This window comes from Chrysemys picta, chromosome 13 (genome assembly GCF_011386835.1).
Source record: "Chrysemys picta bellii isolate R12L10 chromosome 13, ASM1138683v2, whole genome shotgun sequence".
Classification (NCBI taxonomy): Eukaryota; Metazoa; Chordata; order Testudines; family Emydidae; genus Chrysemys; species Chrysemys picta.
In genome coordinates this window covers 20,434,208-20,454,100 of record NC_088803.1, presented here as the reverse complement: position 1 = coordinate 20,454,100, position 19,893 = coordinate 20,434,208, and the positions used below count along the sequence as shown (strand labels likewise).

At 42.6% G+C, this 19,893-nt stretch overlaps 2 protein-coding genes across 2 annotated transcripts; both read right to left on the bottom strand.

The window, feature by feature from the left end:
* Nucleotides 1-227: 227 nt before the first annotated feature.
* On the bottom strand, nucleotides 228-11,217 carry LOC101948828 (olfactory receptor 12D1-like). Its single transcript, XM_005309052.2, has 4 exons — nucleotides 10,995-11,217; nucleotides 4,017-4,209; nucleotides 2,978-3,122; nucleotides 228-1,431 (listed from the first exon to the last, which is right to left on the bottom strand). Exons 2-4 carry the CDS (start codon nucleotides 4,032-4,034, stop codon nucleotides 497-499), a joined length of 1,098 nt encoding a protein of 365 aa, XP_005309109.2. The 5' UTR covers nucleotides 4,035-4,209; nucleotides 10,995-11,217; the 3' UTR covers nucleotides 228-496.
* Nucleotides 4,945-8,604, bottom strand: LOC112060454 (olfactory receptor 10A7-like). Its single transcript, XM_065565222.1, has 2 exons — nucleotides 7,891-8,604; nucleotides 4,945-5,010 (listed from the first exon to the last, which is right to left on the bottom strand). Exons 1-2 carry the CDS (start codon nucleotides 8,602-8,604, stop codon nucleotides 4,945-4,947), a joined length of 780 nt encoding a protein of 259 aa, XP_065421294.1.
* Nucleotides 11,218-19,893: the final 8,676 nt, after the last annotated feature.

The window sequence follows — 19,893 nt, the reverse complement described above, 5'->3', positions numbered from 1 at the left end:
TGCTAATTTCTAGAATTATATAAATAGGGCACCCAACTAACCTTAACTCTGTCCTGTCACATAGTTCTGTAACTTCCCATAGAGTCAAAACACACTGAAATATTATGCATAGGTAATATTTGAATATTTTTATTGATTTTATGTAAATAATGGTCAGTCCCTCTTCCTTCCACCCATTATATTTCTAACTGAAAATGTCTCCATCAGCAGACATTAAGATGGAGTGCATGAGTACATGTCAGTAATTTAGGGATAAATATATTACAAGGATGTTGAAATTTTCCCAAAATACACACAGGATATTCACCATTAAAGTTAAAGAAAATACAAACATCTTATGAGAAATGATGTTATGCTAGCCAAACAACCTTAACTCTGCCCTGTAGTGACACCAGAAAAAAAATGCAAAGGGTTTTTAAAAATCAGTGGGCTCAACAAAGACTAAAATGCTTTAATTGTAATTGAACAGTGTTTGCCTTCATTTAATTCATATTCTTTAAGGGTAAAGTTTTCTGTTCAGGAATTTCTTTAGGGCAGATTTTACCTCCTCATTTCTCAGGGTGTAGATCAGGGGGTTCAGAACTGGGGTGACAAAGCAGTACATGACGGTGGATATCATGTCTCTTTCAGAGGGGGAACCCGGAGAGGCAATCAGGTAATTATCAAGGACTGGCATATAGAAGAGAGACACCACGGTGAGGTGGGAGGCACAGGTGGAAAAGGCCTTTCTCCTGCATTCCTGTGAGCGGACCTTCAGGAGGAGGAAGGAGATGATGTAGAGGTAGGAGAGGAGTGTGAGGATGAATGGACTCAGCGCGATGCTTCCAGTTACAAAGTTGAGCAGGGCCAAGTTGAGGTGGATGCTGCTGCAGGCCAGGCTCAGCAGGGGCTTGATGTCACAGAAGAAGTGGTAGACGAGGTTGGGGCCACAGAAATGCACCTGAGACGTCATGACCGTGTGCATCAGCGCATGTAGGAAGCCAGTGGCCCAGGTGGCCGCTGTCAGGAAAAGACAGGTCTGTGGGCTCATGACCAGCCTGTAGCGCAGTGGGTTGCAGATGGCCACATAGCGGTCATAGGCCATGACGGCCAGCAGCACAGCCTCACTGCTGTCCAGGAAGTGGAAGAAGTGGAGCTGGACCAGGCAGCCTGCAAATGAAATGGTCTGCTGTCCCGAGAGGAAGCCGGCCAGCATCTTGGGCATGGTGACTGTGCTGTAGAAGATGTCCAGGCAGGAGAGGTTGCTCAAGAAGAAATACATGGGGGTGTGGAGCCGTGGCTCAGCCAGCACCACAGCTATGATGGCCCCATTACCCAACAGACTGGTCACGTAGAGCAGGAGGAAGAGAACGAAGAGAGGGTTCTGTAACACCAGTAGATGGGTCAGGCCCAGGAGGACGAACTCGCTCACCACTGTCTGGTTCTCCATTGCTGTGGAGAGAAGAGGGTAAAGCAGGAAAAAAGCAAACAGGCTAAAGATGCCATCCAGTGCCATGTCAATAGTCCCATTCCAAATGCAACGTGACTGGATGGAATCAAACACTTAGAGGTGGTGTTTTCTGGCTGCATCTGTAAGGGCCTTCTGTACCCAGTCAGAGTAGTACAAAGAAGGAGAATAATTATAGAGCTCTGCATTTCTTCATGATGCTGAGAGAGAGTGGGGTGTATATGAATGCAGAGAGACAACTAGTTCTCCTGATATGATGATCCACAAGGAGAGGCTTCCCCTTGTGGATGGAGGTTGGGATTTTAAAGCAGCCTAAGGGCGTTAGACACCCAAATGCCACTGAAAGTTAATGTGAGTCAGACACTTAACTCTGATAGGCTGATTTGAAAATCCTGGCTTCCCAGGGGAGAAGGCAGGAGCTTCCACTGGATTTTTAACATGGGGCTGCTTTTTCCATTCCACCATGGCGCAGGAAGAAATAGGGTCTATCTCCAGCACAACACTACTGAGTGCTCGGCACCTTTGAAAATCAGACAGGTGCCTAAATATGGATTTAAGGTTAGGAGTTAGGAGACCACGTCCTAATGACCTTACATATGAGGTTGGCAGCTAACTCCCATAGGTTCTTTTGAAACCTCAGTCTAGAAGACTGTTTTTATCTTAGTGCTTGTACGCTATTGCCCGTCACTGGCTCCTGTAATTGAAAATCTTGGAACTAGAACCAACTCCCTGAAGTCAATCAGATTGTCTGTCCAACAGACTGCATTGCATTAGTCTACACTATTATGGTAACCACTTTTTAAAAAATTATAAGGTATTTTGTATAAAGTATGCCTTGTGAGGTATCATTGGAAAAGTCATAATCTACTGAACATTACTGTCCTGTTGAAATATATGTATTATCATTGCATATAAAGTTATGAGATTTAGCTATAGGTTTGTTCCTGAAACATGTTGTGAGTCTGGGAAACACCCACAGACCAGCTCCTTGGAAATAACAATGGAACTGTGGACACAAGCCTTATGTGTCAAGCCTCATGTACACAAAGGGTGTTGTTGTCAGTTGTTGGCTGTGTGTGTGCATTCTCTCTGTTCTCTCTGCATGCTGCACTGCCTCTGGCCAGATAGCCCATATAGCAGGCTCCAATTGAACTGCCCAATGATACCAGAAGAGCTGGTTTATAGCAAAGGCACCCAGCCAGCTTTATTGCCAATGAAGCACGGTCCTAGCTTCTTGGATCAATGTCTACAGTTACACTAGCACATGTATGCCCGTGACAATGGACCAGCTCAGTCAGTGGTGGGACTTTCCACTCCCTCCTGGGCTGGACAGAGACACTCCCTCTGACACTCCATTTTATGCACCAGTCCAAACAAGTTATTTATTGCTCTCTGATGTAGCTAGTTACTGCCCTTCCGACATGGTCAGTTGCCAACTTCTGACGTGGTTAGTTACCACCCTTTACCTTGTATATACATGTTGGTTTGATCAAAACATCTCTATCCATCACACTGCCATCCTGACCTCACCTTTAAGAGAGGTCAGCGTGGTCCTGTTTTCTTTCGGGATAACGGGTGTAAGCAAAACTTTACAATTCATATGAAGGATTGGATGCAGGGCACGTAGGCAATGGGGCTGCCTAACCCTATGACACAGCAATGATTGTTCCAGCACCTGGAAGAGAGTATAAAAGAAGGGACAGTGACATCATCAACCCATTTCTCCTCCCCCACCTATACTGAAGGCAACAAGATTGTTTGGAAGACATAGAACCATTTGAACTGGGGGAAGTGGTCCTAACTGGAAAACTGCATCCGAAGAAGTGGGCTGAAGCCCACGAAAGCTTATGCTCTAAGGTGCCACAAGTACTCCTGTTCTTTTTGAGGATACAGACTAACACAGCTGCTACTCTGAAACCAGTTAGCACAGACTGCTGTATGTTTTGGGGTAAGAGAAACCTTATTGCATCAAATTTGACATAACCTGATAAAGTCTAGGAAATAGCTTGCATTTTGTAATCTTTCAGTTCCTTTGGTAACCAATTCTGAATTTCTATGCTTATACCACTTACAATCTCTTAAAATCTCTCTCTCTTTAGTTAATAAACTTATTTTAAATGTTTTATCTAAGCTGGAGTGTTTTTGATTGAAGTTTGGGGAGTCTACTCAGGTTACAAAGGCTAGTGCATATTCATACCCTTTGATGGTATGACAAACTCATTAATGAGTGTACTCTGATCAAGAGGGTCTTGAGCAGTGTTAGACACACATTTCTGGGGAGAAAAGAAAGAAAGAAACTTCACAGACACAGAATGAAACAATCCCTGAACCAAAAAACTAATCTAAATGAACGAGACACACAAAGGGGCAATGAGTTGTCTGCAGTCCTGTAGCCATCAGTGGCAGAGCTGGAAATAGAAGTGCTGAATGTTAACCTAGTAACCTACTCCCTGGATTGTGTTGTCTTGCAAACATGATATACTAGGGCTATTCTGCATGCTTGCATTTGTGGATTCAGAGGCTGGAGACTGGGTTTTCCATCTGCGCTAAGGGAGTTTGAATATCTTACCTTTTTTGACTGTCCCATGCTATTCCCTTCCAGCTCTAATGTGGGTGTCTTTTGTCCTCATAGTGGAAAGCCTGTGACAATGACTGGAGTGGAAGTGCACTGGAGAGAAATATCAGGGATTTTCATCAGTTCAAACAGGAAGAGAAGAGCAAGTTCTTGTTGGCTTGAAAATCTGGATGGCTGTTCTGAGCCCCTGGAACAAAGGAGCATTTTTATCACATTAGCACTCTGAATCCTTGGTGGAGACCAATTTCTGTTCTCTTGATGGATCCTTTGGGGGCAGAAGCTGTGAAACACATAAGCATTTCTGTTTTGTGCACAAAAAAGCCAAGTGCTCCCTATGGAAATCAAAGCTATACTGCACAGATAAGAGCTGCTGGGAAAAGTAAACAAATAAAGCTGTGGACTTACGGGAGTTAGGTACCAAACACCCATTAAATTTATTTGAAACTCCCAGTTTAAATAAATAAAACCCTGATTAGCAATTATTGTATTTTACTAAAGCCACTGAGTTTGGGGTAATCATGATTTTGAATTTGGTTCACTATTATTCACAGTCCAACAAACCCATTGAGGGTTAAAGTGGACACAACAAATTAGACATTAGTTTGAAATAGGATATAGTATCTATAAACAAAACCAAAGCAATTCAGAGCATTGGTGTTGTAAAGCAGGGAGACAATTTCCCAGGTCATCAGGCTCCAGTGGCAACTCACACCTTGGATACGTTACCCACTATAGACGCAACTGAAAATTGTATGGACATTTTTCACAAAAGAAGTCTCATAGAAAAATGGCCTTTTTTAAAAAGAATGGAACTGTTCATGAAAAAAACTCATCAAAGCAACGATTATGCAACACAGAACAGATGATGCAACCTCAACTCTGCCCTGCAAAGATACCACAAAAGCAAGAAAGAAAGGGTGGATTACAGGGCAAGGGAAATGGGGCTGAGCAGGAGGGGATAGTAGGTGATCAGGAACCAGAACATGGGCTGGGGTGAGAGGGGCAAAAATGGGGGTCAGGGTGTATGAGCAGGGATGTGGGGGGAGAAGAAGGATTTAATGGCAATGTTGGACACATTGGGGAACATGAAGGCCAGGGCCATGCATGACACCTGGTGAGAAAGAAGAATATGTAAAGGAAGGTCCTTTGTTTGGGAAAACAGGGAACTCCACACAACAGTGAGAGGTACTCAGGTTTCCCTGTGAAGGGAAACATGTCCTTTCTTCCAAGGCTGAGGCTGGTGGAGAGACTTTGGGGGCATCTTCTCTATATTTACTTTGCTGCTGGCTTTTGAGAGATAGGATGGTCACTCATTTATTTGATAACTTTGATTCCCTCTCCTATTCCCTTTCTCTTCTTTTACTTTTCCTCCATTTCCCCCCAGGAATAAACTTCTTTGTCATATTATTTTAATTAGTTGGCCCTGGATTCCCTACAATTATGATTGGTAATGTCGTAGAGGTCACTGGGGTTGTTTATTAAATTATACACCCAGCTACTAGATGGAAGCACCAAGCACAATGAACCAAGGGCCCCTTTGGTTCCAAGGTGAGTCACTGAGCCCCTGAGGAAGGAGGAATAAGGGTCTCTACCACCCCTGACGTGTTCACAGAACAATCCCCCGGGGGGGGGGGGGAGATAAAATGGAGTTCTGGTTGAGAGAACATATCAGAAATTCAACTTCATTACAGGAATACTTTAATTATCCCCAAACCAGGCATTACAAACCCAGGAAATGCACAGTTCATGTTAAATCTAAAAGAAATCTAAACATATTAAGGTTTGGAAATGCACAGTTAATGCACCCAGAGCCCCTTAACTGCACTATAGTGACACCATGATGGAGAAAAAAAGAAAGAAATCAAACATGTGCTTAAAAATCTGGATCCGAAGACACTTAAATGCCTTAATAATAATTGTATGGCAGTTGTATGATGTAACTAAAGGGCAGAGTTAAGGTTTCTAGTGAAGGAGAAGATTTAAATTACAAAATATAAATGGAAAAAGTATTAACATTGATGTTTTTTTTAAAGCAGAGTACATGTAAACCACATACTTATAGTGCAGCTTTTGGTCACCCCATCTCAAAAAAGATATATTGGAATTGGAAAAGGTGAACAAAAATGATTAGGGGTAGGAATGGCTTCCGTATGAGGAGAGTTCAATAAGTCTTGGACTTTTCAGCTTGGAAAAGAGATGATTAAGGGGGGATATGATAGACATCTATAAAATCATGACTGGTGTAGAGAAAGTGAATAAGAAAGTGTTATTTACTCCTTCTCATAACAAAAGAACTAGGGGTCACCAAATGAAATTAATAGGCAGCAGATTTAAAACAAACAAAAGGAAATATTTTTTCACACAATGCACAGTCAGTCTGTGGAACTCTTTGCCAGAGGATGTTGTGAAGGCCAAGATTATAACAGGATTCAAGAAGAACTAGATAAATTCATGGAGGATAGGTCCATCAATGGTTATTAGCCAGGATGGGCAGGTATGGTGTCCCTAGCCTCTGTTTGCCAGAAGCTGGGAATGAGCAACAGGGGATGGATTGCTTGGTGATGACCTGTTCTGTTCATTCCCTCTGGTGCACGTGGCATTGGCCACTGTCAGAAGACAGGATACTGGGCTAGATGGACTTTCGGTCTGACCCAGAGTGTCCATTCTTATGTTCTTATTTCTTTTAAGTCTAAAGAAAATGGGAGAATCAGTGGAGAGGAGATATGGATTTTAGTTTGAATCCTCTGTTTCTGCATATGTACAGAGAATAGAGACTGACATCTAGAGGAGGGATGTGGCAGTTACTGGACTTGGCCAGTAACTGTTTCTGAAACTTTATAGAAAGTTTCCATTAAGGGCAAGCAATCATGTAGATTACACACATTCACTACCTGAGCCAGAGCAATCAGGGCTCAGGGAGGAAAGGCTAATACTATGTAAGTTGGAGACAGACAGCCCTGTAGATTCAGCAACTTATTGATGCAGAACCAGGAGATGTGTCTGCTGTGATGGCTAAGTTACTTTTTTATCCAGGCTAGAGATTCCCAGTCTCACTGGAACCCAAGAAGACAATCAACTATTAGCTCAAGGACTGGAATTGCTGCCAGCTGGAGGTCCAGAGCAGCTTCAGGTCTGGCAGTATTGGCTTCAAACAGCCCTGTCTATAAAATAATGCAGCAGGCAGGCAGCATTGTAGTAAAGAGATCCTTATTGAACATGCATGAAAGCTACTGTCACATGCTGAATAGCCTGTGCTGGGTGGATAGTAGCTTTTCCCAGCTTCCACTCCTGAGAGTACACCAAGGTAAGTGCTGCCTGGAATTTGAACCTGCTTCTTAGTTCTACTCATGCTATACCAGGGGTGGTGGTCTTTTTTTGAGGCGTCTCTCAATACACAGAAGTCAAAGATTTCAGTAAGAATAAGATTTGTTTTGGACTAAGGCTGGGATTTTCAAAGAAGGGGTGCTAGGCACCTAATTCCCCTTGACTTTCACTGGGATTTGGGGACCTAGCTCCCTTTATCTCCTTTGAAAATCCCACCCTTTAAGAATATTTTCCCCATTATTCAAACTCTCCTATGTCCATCTACAGGTTCTAAAGTGCTAATTAAAAAGACAAAGAGGCAGAACATGTGTGATGTCTTGTTGAACATGTCGGTAGTCATCAGCAAAGAGCACTGACAAGAGGAATGTTTACCCTTCTCGGTGATCACCTATGTGATTTAGGAGCATAGGTGCCATTGAAAGTCAATGGGTCTTAGCCTCCTAAATCACAAGGGTGCTTTTGACAATTTTACCCCAAGTGCCATTTTCAAAAGTGACTTAAGGCCAGATTTCCAAATATATTTAAGGGACATATTTGAAAAGACCTCCTTGTTTCTCAGCCTGTAGATGATGGAATTGAACATGGGAGACACCACAGCATAGAGCATGGAGAAGACTTTGTTTATCTCCGGCAATTGGCTTCCAATTGGGGCCCCATAGACCATAATGACAGTCCCATAGAAAATGCTAATGACTATAAGGTGTGAGGAGCAGTTGGAGAAAGCTCTTAGTTTCCCTGTGGTGGAAGGGATCTTCCAGATGGTCAGTATGATTTTGTAATAAGAAGCCAGGGTTAGTAAAAATTGGATGAGGCCCACACAGGCACAGACTATGAAAGACAGAGATTGAATCACATGAGTGTCTGTACATGACAGTCTTAGCAGAGGCACAAAATCACAAAAGAAATGGTCAATTTCATTGGAAGCACAGAACGGTAAGCTGGATGTCCAAACTACTGTTATCAGAGGAGCCAGAAGCCCAGTTACCCAACAACCAACCGCTAACTGAAGGCAAACCTTAAAGTTCATAACAGCTGCATAGCACAGAGGACTGCAGATGGCTAAACACCGGTCATAGGACATTATTGATAAGAGGCAGCATTCAATAACTGTCATTGAACCAAAAATATACAACTGAGCCAGGCACCCCAAGAAAGGAACCGTTTCCCAGAATGTTAGGAATGTCCTGAGCATCTTGGGGACAATGGTTGAGGTGTAGCAGATCTCCAAGGTGGATAAATTACCCAAGAAGAAGTACATGGGAGTGTGAAGACAACCATCGGCTAATACTACTGTGATAATGAGGAGGTTTCCAGTCACTGTTACAAGGTAAATAACTAAACATGCCATGAAAAGGAAGGTCTGCAGTTCATGGAGGTTACCAAATCCCAGCAGGATGAATTATGTGATGACAATAGTAAGATTCTCCTGTGCACTACCGGCCATATTCACAAATAGAGAAAAGACATGGAGAAAGGTAGTACCATAATAAATGATTCAATATGCTTATTTTAAAAAGAGCTTGTCATGATCACGGAGCTAACTGCACCGCTGCCCCTTGTCTGAGTGCACCAAGCTCAGGTCTTCTCTTGGGGTGCAATCTCATAATCCTCCCACTATTAAACCCGGACCTGATTACAGTGTCTCGTCTATACCAACGGCTTATCACCCTGCAGGTCCAGCTGGGTTTCAGACACCTGCATTTCTTCCTTTTGGGAACCTGTGATTAATAATCTAGAGACTGCAGCCTCCTTAAAACAAAGTATTTTTGGTTAGCAGTTGGAGCAAAGCATTGGAGAAAAATGTTTTTTCTGACAAGAAAGAGTCTGCATGCACATTTAGTCTCATCTAATCTTCCCTTGACTGCCACACTAAATTAGGCTTCTTTCTTAAGTCACAGGAACCGAATAGAAGCAGCTTACTGTTTCAAAACAACAAAAATCCTTAAGAATTTTCTTTCCCAGGTCTGGCCATGCTGAAATTTCCTTTCTCATACTTTGATTCTGTTTTCAATATTCCCAACTTGCCAAATCAAAAGCCAGAGAGATTTGTAACTAATTTACAACTCCTGAGACTATCTTTGACCATAATTAGCTCTTTAAGACTTAGACATTAATGGTTTGATTTTGCATTGATTATAGAACACAACTGCTATAACAACTGTTCCCTGTCCATTTTGTCAATTAACGGTATCTTATCACTTACAGTGCACATTTATAATATTTCTTTATTATTATTAGTGCTCTCTGGTGTACTGGACTAAGACAGCAAGGTCAATGTAAAAAGCACTGTGGATAATTACAGTCTATCAATTAAAGACATTCATTAGTTAAAATAAAGCATTCTTTAGTATGAGAGTTTAGACAGCTATTTGGCTAACACAGAAAGTTTTCTGGGATTTTTGCCCAAAGAATCATGAGAGTTCAATATACAAAAGGATCGCAAAAGGTTAATATTTACTAACAGCTGTGAGATGACAGGTAGAAAGGGACTTCTTTATCTTCCCCTACATGGGGAGGCTCTGCTACCCAGACAAACCCCTAAGGTGAAACAGCCATTCCAATATATGGTACAGACATCACACTAGTGAAAGATTCAGATGCAATATTAGTAGCTATTAAAGAGAACCCCCCACATTTGTCACAAGGACAAGGGGATTCAGACATCCAACTGCCATTGAAATTCCAATTTAATATTTTAATCAAAAATCTACTAAAGTAGCAGTAGAGCACTTATTTTATTTCTGTGTTTGTCACTGGTACAACCATACTGGAGTACTGTGTCCAATTCTGGTGTCCACAGTTTAAGAAGGATGTTAAAAAATGGGAGAGGGTTCAGAGAAGAACCATGAAAATGATTAAAGGATTATAAACCTGCCTCATAGTGATAGACTCAAAGAGCTCAATCTATTTAGCTTAACAAAGAGAAGGTAAAGGGGTGATATGATCACAGTCTGTAAATATCTACCTGGGGAACTAATATATTTAATAATGGGCTCTTGAGTCAAGCACAGACAGATGTAACATGATTGAGTGGCTGAAAATTGAAGCTAGACAAATTCAGACTGGAAATAAGATGTACATTTTTAACAATGAGAATAATTAACCACTGGAAAAATTTACCAAGTGTTGTGGTGGATTCTAAATAACGATTGGATGTTTTTTTCTAAAAGATCTGCTTTAGGAATTATTTTGAGGAAGTTCTCTGGCATGTGTTATACAGGAGATCAGACTAGATGGTCATAACTTTCCCTTCTGGCCTTAGAATCTATGAATCTATTAAAATATTAGTTTCATCTGAGTTAATTTCAGACCCAATTGAAGTACAGCAAAATATCAGCGTCTATTTCCATGTTCGAAGGAAAAATAGCTGGCCAATTTGCCAAGCCCTTTCCAGAAGCACCTAATTAAGTGTAGAAGTAGGAAAAGATTGCACATCACTTTAAGGAAATGCAGGTGGTGTATATAAGACCTGGAATGTGTTTGTGCATCTGAGAATAGATACAGATGTGAGTTGAAGATAGATAATGGTTTTGAGGTGCAAGAATTAATCTTAAAATAGAATGAGAATCTGGAGTTTTTGAGAGAAAGTAAGCATAGTACAGGAAACCAGAAGGACCTAAAAGTGCTTGTAGAGGGGTGATGACTCACCGGCGCAGCGCCTCCTGCTGGTTGTCCAGGGAATTAGCTCTCCAGCCTCGAGAGCGCCCTCTGCAGGCCGGGGTCTCGCCTGCCGCAGGCCCTCGTGTCCCTCCTGGACCCTGGTGCCCTTTGCCCAGGGGTTCTGCCCACCTCAGTACCCCCTCACTCTGGGTCTCCCCTCCCAGGGGAACCCCCAACCCCTTATCCCCACCTCGCCTCAGTAGCTACTGCCAGTCACCATCTAGCCCCCGCTCACTGGGGCAGACGGCAGTCTATAAACCACTCATCTTCGGCAAGGGGGGTTGGACCAGCTGCCTCTGCCTATTCCTGGGCTGCCCCTCTGCAGCCCTAGCACCCATTTGTGGGCCCTAAGCTCAGCCTGCAGCCTGGGGCTTTGCTAGGCTGAAGCTCCCCAGCTCCCTCTGCCCTTCCCCAGCACTGCTCCACCCTAGTTACCCTCCTCAGCTTCCCAGACAGCCGGGTCCTTCTCTCTCTATAGCCAGAGAGAGACTGTGTCTTTCTTGCTTTTGGCTCACAGCCCTCTTATGAGGGCCAGCTGGGCCCTGATTAAGATGGCCACAGCTGTGGCTTCTTTCCCAGCATTTCAGCCCAGCATTTCCCAGCTGTAGCCCTCTCCAGGGCTGTTCTAACCCTCTCAGAGCAGGGGCGGGGTGACCACCCTGCCACAGTGACAAAAGTAGAGAATTATCCTCAAAGGCACAAGAAGAGAATATGAGTTGGGAAGCAGAGTTGGGTCTAGGAGAATACACAGATATGTCAGACACGTCAGTAAGAGGGTATAATGTCAAAAAATGGACTGAGATTAAGTAGAAACCAGAGAGTCTCCAGTAGGGAAATTTTCAGAATTCAAAATGTTGATGAGTTTTTTCATTAAAATTTTACATTTTTTTAAAAAAGAGCAAATGTTTTATCCCATTGTTTGACCAGTCCTAGTCCCCAAAGAGTAATTAGGCATGGAAGCAAGAGTCTATGTATTGGTCTATACTTAAAAAATAAATGGACCTACCTATGTCATTCAAGGTTTTGAAAAATTAAGCATCCTGAGTGCCATGGTCAGGTTGACTGAATCCCTAGTGCAGTTGCAGCTAAGTCAACAAAATAATTCTTCTGTTGACCTAGCTACCGCTTCTTGGAGAGCTCTGTTAACTAAATTGAAGGAAAAACCTGTAGCCGTATCTATGCTGATGTAGTGTAGACATACACCAAGAGTAACATGCATTGGGCACAATGTGCAAATAGATAAAGAAGACCAGAAGAGAGTGTGGGATGCTGAAGGAAAGCTAGTCAAAATAAGAAAATGACATTGTGGAGACAGAGGCTGGAATTTTCAAAGACGCCTAAGGGAGCAGGAAGAACCATCAGTAAGTTAGGTGCCCAACATCCTTAAACACCTCGGAAAATCCCATTTTAGTCCTCTGTTTGTGGACTGTTCCTAGGACATTGTGGGTATCAATAATAGATATGCAGACAGATTGATTAGCTAGACAGATGGACCAGAAACACAGACTCCAGACGGACAAGTAGATGGATTGACTGGACAAAGGATGGACCAGAGAGACAGACTGGCTGATGGATGGATGGGCAGATGACCAAAGAGAGATGGATCAGACAGATAGTCAAATACTTTTCTTTTGATTCTGATGTACCTTATGCCTATTTCAACATTTCCAGATATTCAGAGACAGAGTCCAGCTCCATGTAACTGTAACATTTCCTACAATTTGTGAGATGAATTCTACAATATAACAATTAATAGCAAAGCCGTTCAGTGAAAGAAATGGCTTTGTGACGCATACCTCATACCTCCTGCAGCCTTTCCATCCAGGAGAATGACACTGAGAAATCCTCAGCTTATCTCAATACCAAATATGTCCTGATCTACTGATATTTCATGCTTGTTTTCCCTTAACACACACACCGGGGATTAATAACATCTACCTTGTGTCCATTCAGTGTAAACAACCCCTTTAATTACCTCATAAGTTTCTCCAGGGTGAATATTGTGTTTCAGTTGCTAGATGCTAGCAATTCCTCTTCTACATGACCTCGCCTTGCTACTAGTGGAGCAAACTTGACTTTTAGGTGGAGAATCTCAAAGCCATTTAAAGCATCTGCACTTCTAATCCTCATTCGTTTGAATCATGGAATATCAGGGTTGGAAGGGACCTCAGGAAGTCATCTAGTCCAATCCCCTGCTCAAAGAAGGACCAATCCCCAACTAAATCATCCCAGCCAGGGCTTGGTCACGCCTGACCTTAAAAACCTCTAAGGAAGGAGATTCCACCACCTCCCTAGGTAACCCATTCCAGTGCTTCACCACCCTCCTAGTGAAAAAGTTTTTCCTAATATCCAACCTAAACCTCCCCCACTGCAACTTGAGACCATTACTCCTTGTTCTATCATCTGCTACCAATGAGAACAGTCTAGATCCATCCTCTTTGGAACCCCCTTTCAGGTAGTTGAAATCGGCTATCAAATTCCCCCTCATTCTTCTCTTCTGCAGACTAAATAATCCCAGTTCCCTCAGCCTCTCCTCATAAATCATGTGCTCCAGCCCCCTAATAATTGTTGTTGCCCTCCGCTGGACTCTTTCCAATTTTTCCACATCCTTCTTGCAGTGTGGGACTGTCAAGGCTGTATCCCCAGTTTGAACTTTAGGGTACAAGTGTGGGGACCTGCATGAGGACTTCTAAGCTTAACTACCAGCTTAGTTCTGGTCTGCTGCCACCATTCCCTTCCCTGGGAAGCTTTGAGAAACCTTTCACCAATTCCCTGGTGAATACAGATCCGAAACTCCTTGGATCTTAAAACAAGGAGAAATTGACCCTTCCCCCCTCCTTCCTTTCACCAACTCCTGGTGAATACAGATCCAACTCTCTTGTATCTAAAAACAAGGAAAAATCAATCAGGTTCTTTAAAAAAAGGCTTTTAATTAAAGAAAAAGGTAAAAATCATCTCTGTAAAATTAGTATGGAACATAACTTCACAAGGTAATCAAACTTAAAGAGCTCAGAGGACCCCCCTTAGCCTCAGGTTCAAAGTACAGCAAACAAAGATAAACACTCTAGCAAAAGGTACATTTACAAGTTGAGAAAACAAAGTAAAACTAAGACTCCTTGCCTGGCTTTTTACTTACAAGTTTGAAATATGAGAGACTTGTTTAGAAAGATGGGGAGAACCTGGATTGATGTCTGGTCCCTCTCAGTCCCAAGAGCAAACAACCCCTTAAACAAAGAGCACAAACAAAAGCCTTTCCCCCCACCAAGATTTGAAAGTATCTTGTCCCCTTATTGGTCCTTTGGGTCAGGTGTCAGCCAGGTTACCCGAGCTTCTTAACCCTTTACAGGTAAAAGGATTTTGGAGTCTCTGGCCAGGAGGGATTTTATAGTACTGTACACAGGAGAGCTGTTACCCTTCCCTTTATAGTTATGACAGGGACCCAGAACTGGACACAGTACTCCAGATGAGGCCTCACCAATGCCAAATAGAGGGGAATGATCACGTCCCTCGATCTGCTGACAATGTTTCTACTTATACAGCCCAAAATGCCGTTAGCCTTCCTGGCAACAAGGGCACACTGTTGACTCATATCCAGCTTCTCATCCACTATAACCCCTAGGTCCTTTTCTGCAGAATGCTGCCTAGCTGCCGGTCCCTAGTCCGTAGCAGTGCTTGGGATTCTTCCGTCCTAAGTGCAGGACACTGCACTTGTCCTTGTTGAACCTCATCAGATTTCTTTTGGCCCAATCCTCTAATTTGTCTAGGTTCTTCTGTATCCTATCTCTACCCTCCAGTGTATCTACCACTCCTCCCAATTTAGTGTCATCTGCAAACTCGCTGAGGGTGCAATCCATGCCATCCTCCAGATCATTAATGAAGATATTGAACAAAACTGGCTCCAGGACCAACCCTTGGGGCACTGCCAACTAGACATGGAGCCTTGATCACTACCCATTGAGCCTGATGATCTAGCCAGCTTTCTATCCACCTTATAGTCCATGTATCCAGCATATATTTCCTTAACTTCCTGGGAAGAATACTGTGGGAGACTGTACCAAAAACTTTCCTAAAGTCAAGGAATAATAAATCCACTGCTTTTCCCTCATCCACAGAGCCAGTTATCTCATCATAGAAAGCAATTAGGTTAGTCAGGCATGACTTGCCCTTGGTGAATTAATGCTGACTGTTCCTCATCACTTCCCTCTCCTCTAAATGCTTCAAAATTGATTCCTTAAGGACCTGCTCCATGATTTTTCCAGGGACTGAGGTGAGGCTGACTGGCCTGTAGTTCCCTGGATCCTCCTTCTTCCCTTTTTAAAAGATGAGCACTACATTAGCCTTTTTCCACTCATCCGGGACCTCCTCCGATTGCCATGAGTTTTCAAAGATAATGGCCAATGGCTCTGCAATCACCGCTCCCAACTCCTTTAGCACCCTCGGATGCAGCACAACTGGCCCCATTGACTTGTGCTCATCCAGCTTTTCTAAATCGTCCTGAACCACTTCTTTCTCCACAGAGGGCTGGTCACCTCCTCCCCATACTATGCTGCCCAGTTCAGTAGTCTGGGAGCTGACCTTGTTCGTGAAGACAGAGGCAAAAAAAGCATTGAGTACATTAGCTTTTTCCACATCCTCTGTCACTAGGTTGCCTCCCCCATTCAGTAAGGGCCCACACTTTCCTTGACCTTCTTCTTGTTGCTAACATTCCTGTAGAAAGCCTTCTTGTTACTCTTAACATCCCTTGCTAGCTGCAACTCCAAGTGTGATTTGGCCTTCCTGATTTCACTCCTGCATGCCTGAGCAATATTTTTATACTCCTCTTTGTTCATTTGTCCAATCTTCCACTTCTTGTAAGCTTCTTTTTTGTGTTTAAGACCAGCAAGGATTTCACTGTTAAGCCAAGCTGGTCGCCTGCCATATTTACTATTCTTTCTACACATTGGGATGTTTTTTTCCTGCAACCTCAATAAGGGGAATTGGGTATCCCTTCGGTGGCTTTCATTTACAGCAAGATTTAGAGCCTGCTCCAATCTCCATTCAAGTTAATCAGGGTCCGCTTCATCAGAACCAAACCTACATGGGAAAGAGTTGGATCCAGCAACTTTCCCATTTCAATCTATCTATCTATCTATCTATCTATCTATCTATCTATCTATCTATCTATCTATCTATATACGTTTAAGAAACAGCTTTCAAATTGTCAAAACGTTCCATTTCAACATTTTCTAAATGAAAAGTTAATTTCTAAACAAAAAGTTGTTTAGAACTGAAAAATGTAAGTCTATAGTAAAAGAAAGTTAAAAAGGTTAACATTGAAAAAAACAAAAATTGTTTTGATTGACCTGACCGCCCCCTCCCCCCCCCCCAAAAAAAAACAACCAGCATGCAAAAAAGTTTGAGATTTTGTCCTTATTCAAGATGGGTAAGAAATAAAAATCTCAAAAATTCTCACAGGACAGGAAACCATTTCCTGCCAACTACCAATTTAAATACCTGACCTGCTTAGGTATTTTTGAAAATCACACTAGACATCTTTGTACATCTCCGGGTGCCTACATATCCTTGGAAATCTAGCCATAAAGGCCAGATTTTTAAAGGTATTTAAGCATCTCATGGCATTTCCAAAAGCATCTCAGCATGTAAAACTCATAGGGTTGCCAACCCTCCAGGATTGCCCTGGAGTCTCCAGGAATTAAAAATTAATCTTTAATTAAAGATGACATCATGTGATGGAACCTCTAGGAATGTGTCCAACAAAAATTGGCACCTCTAAAAACTCATTGATTTCAAGGGGTGTAAGGTACTGAGATGCTTTTTAAAATCCTACTAGGCACCTACTGTCCATTAGGACTTTTGAAATGTTTACCTCAGTCCCTTAGTTCTTAAGGCCCATTGAGGAAAGGTGCAGAGCTTCCACAGAGTTCCATTAATCTGTGTGGGAATCAATGATTCTCAGAGTTTCACAGGAGTGACTTTTTAGGCCCTATTACTGCAAATACTGCAGCCAGCAGCTAGAGCAGCACCACTATGGCGCTGTAGCAGTCCTGCTCTAGCACCATTGTGTAGACACTAACTACATCAGTGGAAGGGTTTTTTCCAGCGATGTAGTTGATCCACCGCTCTGAGAGGCAGTAGCTAAGTCAATGGAAAAATCTTTCCAATGACCTACCTACATCTACACTGGAGATGAGGTTGGCCTAGCTACAGTGCTCAGGATGCAAAATTTCCCTCAGCCCTGAGAGACAAAACTAGGTCAATCTAGTTTTCAAGTGTTGACCAGGCCTGAGGCTGGAACTTTTGAAAGAGCATAAGGGAATTAGACATCCAAATTACAGGTAAATTCAGTGGGATTTAGGTGCTTAACTCCCTTTGCCTCCTTGGAAAATCCCAGCATGAATTCCATGGGGATTATCAGGTGTGTATAGAAAGCTATGCAATGCCTATACACACTGAAATCCTATTTTCATGTGTGGTTAGTGGGACATAAGTCTATAGGGGGTAAATTTCAGGGCCAGTTGGAAATTTTCCACTGACAATTTTTCAGTGAAAAATTAGGTTTTCAATTAAACATTTTTTTCTCTTTCCACTGAATACTGTGTTACATTTTCATTCAAAAAATTTCAACCAGAAACCCCAACTATTTTAGACTGAAAACTCATCCACAAAGCAGCTCAAGAACCAGGATTTCTGCTGTGGTGAAAATTTTACATTCAAGATCTTGTCTTTTCCATTTCAAATGGAAACAAAAAGTTGGAGAACTGGAAAGGAAAGTTTTGAACAATTCTGATTGGGGAGCAGGATGGCCCAGGAGCCAGCTGCCTGGGGAGTCAGGGAACTAGGAGGCTGTCTAGTCCATATTCTTACCCCTCAGATGGGCAGTCCAGAATCTGGCTCCCCAGAGAGCTGAGCAGCCCAGGAACATTCAGGGACCACAGGGAGCTAAGGAGACCAATCGCTCTCCAGGCTGCCGGCAAAGGAACTGGCCAGCTAGGGAGTCAACTACCCAGGTACCTTGAGGAGTTGGACAGTCCACTCCCCTGTTTTCCTACCAGCTGGGTGGTGGGCAGGTTTGCAGGCAACTCACCTTCTTGCCAGCCTGGTTTTCATCAGAAGTGTTGATGGAATCAGTACGTTTCCACGGAACACTTTGATTCTGCCGATTCTGCATTTTCAATGCAAAACCGTTCTCTCTAAATTTTTTCAACCAGCTCTGCTCACTGTGCCAAACCCAGAAAGTTTCCTTTTGTGGCTTGTGAACAAAAAATTTCCACCAAAAAATTCAGCAAAAATGAGTTTATGTTTTGTTAGGTTTTTGTCCAATTTCTTCCATGCAGGGGAGGGAAAACAAAAAAAACCTTTCAACCAGCTCTAATAAATTTCACCCCCAGGCACATAAAGTGATGCAGAGGATCAGGGCCTGAAGGCTGGGATATAAAATAGGTTCTAAGAGTTTTAGATGCCTTAAAACACAACACACCAGGCACCTAATTCTCTAAGGCCCCTTTGTAAACACCAATCTAAGCATGTGCCATTTTATTATTCTACAATTCCAATTGTTGAAACTTTTGGAGTTTATGACCGAGTGCTGGTTCTATTCCTCTGCACAGCAAAGCAATTGGAAGAAAACACACAGTAAACAGCTGGGTCCCTAATGCTAAATATTTACACAAACATGCACAAGGTCCACATGCATTGCTGCTCTAATTGGTTTCTAGTGGTTTATGAAACATAGAACATGGTTACTGCAATGACAGGGCCTGCAAATTATTTAAAGGGATACTATCTAATTCCCATATGCCGCACTGCTATAAACTGAGTACATTATATCTAGGGTTGTCAGAATTCATTTTTTTTATTGATGCTATATATTTATCAATGATACCAATGTTATTTAAAACATTTTCCCATTTGTCTTGATTTCTTTTTTACAGTTGCACAAAATTATGGGTTTTAAGCATTTTTCCTATTTTTATCCATTTAAATTTTCACTGTTGCAGGAAATTGTGTGGGGTGGGAGGAAGAAGGGGGGGGTCAGGCAAAAGGGTGTGTCAGACAATTATTTAATGACAGCAGATGCTGAGATTCAAAAAGTTACAGCTTTATACACCATCAAAACACAACTTGTCGACATCACATCAAAATATGCAAAGTAAATATCCTTAAATCAGACTCTAGCAGCATTTTCCTTACTTGGCCTATCAGTAAATTTCAGTTATTATCGATGGAAATGTTTTCCCTTGATTTGTGTGTATGGTGAAATCGGGATTTGCTGACATTTAGGGATAAAAATCTAATTCTTCCAAGCCTACTTATAGCCCAGTTTTCAGATTTTAATGCATTGAGAGATTCTTATCCAATTCATATCCTACTTAGACCAGTATAAATCCACCCATATTACCCCAGTGTCCCAGAGAGCAACATACGGCACTAAGGGACATCCTTAGGGCCCAATCCAGCAAATACACATGTGATGTTATTCCTGTTAGAATTCTCTTTGACATTGCTTGCAGGATTTGGGACTTTCAATGGGATTTGCCAAAGTGCTTGAGACGAGTCTTCTCTAGTTGGTAACAGATCCTTCTGTCCCTGTGTCCTCAGCCCCGCCCCATACACCTCTGCTTCTATCTACCCTTCTACCCACCCTGATTCTTGCCTCTTCCCCTCTGCTCACACACACACACACACACACACACACACACACACACACACACACACACACACACAGCTTCTTCTCCCTTCCCCCTGTGCCTATTCACACCCCATGCCCCTGTTTTTGCCTCCCTTCTCCTCTGCACCTATCCACACCCCACATCCTATCCCCTTCTGAAGCCTCTCTTGTCTTATCCACTCTCCCACAAATAGATCCTTGTAGACAAGCGCATCATTG

Coding starts and splice junctions, on each gene's coding strand:
- LOC101948828 (XM_005309052.2), bottom strand. Junction 1,432..2,977: donor CACGCTGACCTCTCTTAAAG/GTGAGGTCAGGA, acceptor TTCTCTCCACAG/CAATGGAGAACCAGACAGTG.
- LOC112060454 (XM_065565222.1), bottom strand. CDS start 8,604: ATGTACTTCTTCTTGGGTAATTTATCCACCTTGGAGATCTGCTACACC. Junction 5,011..7,890: donor ACAGGCTGAGAAACAAGGAG/GTCTTTTCAAAT, acceptor CTCTCACCCCAG/CCCATGTTCTGGTTCCTGAT.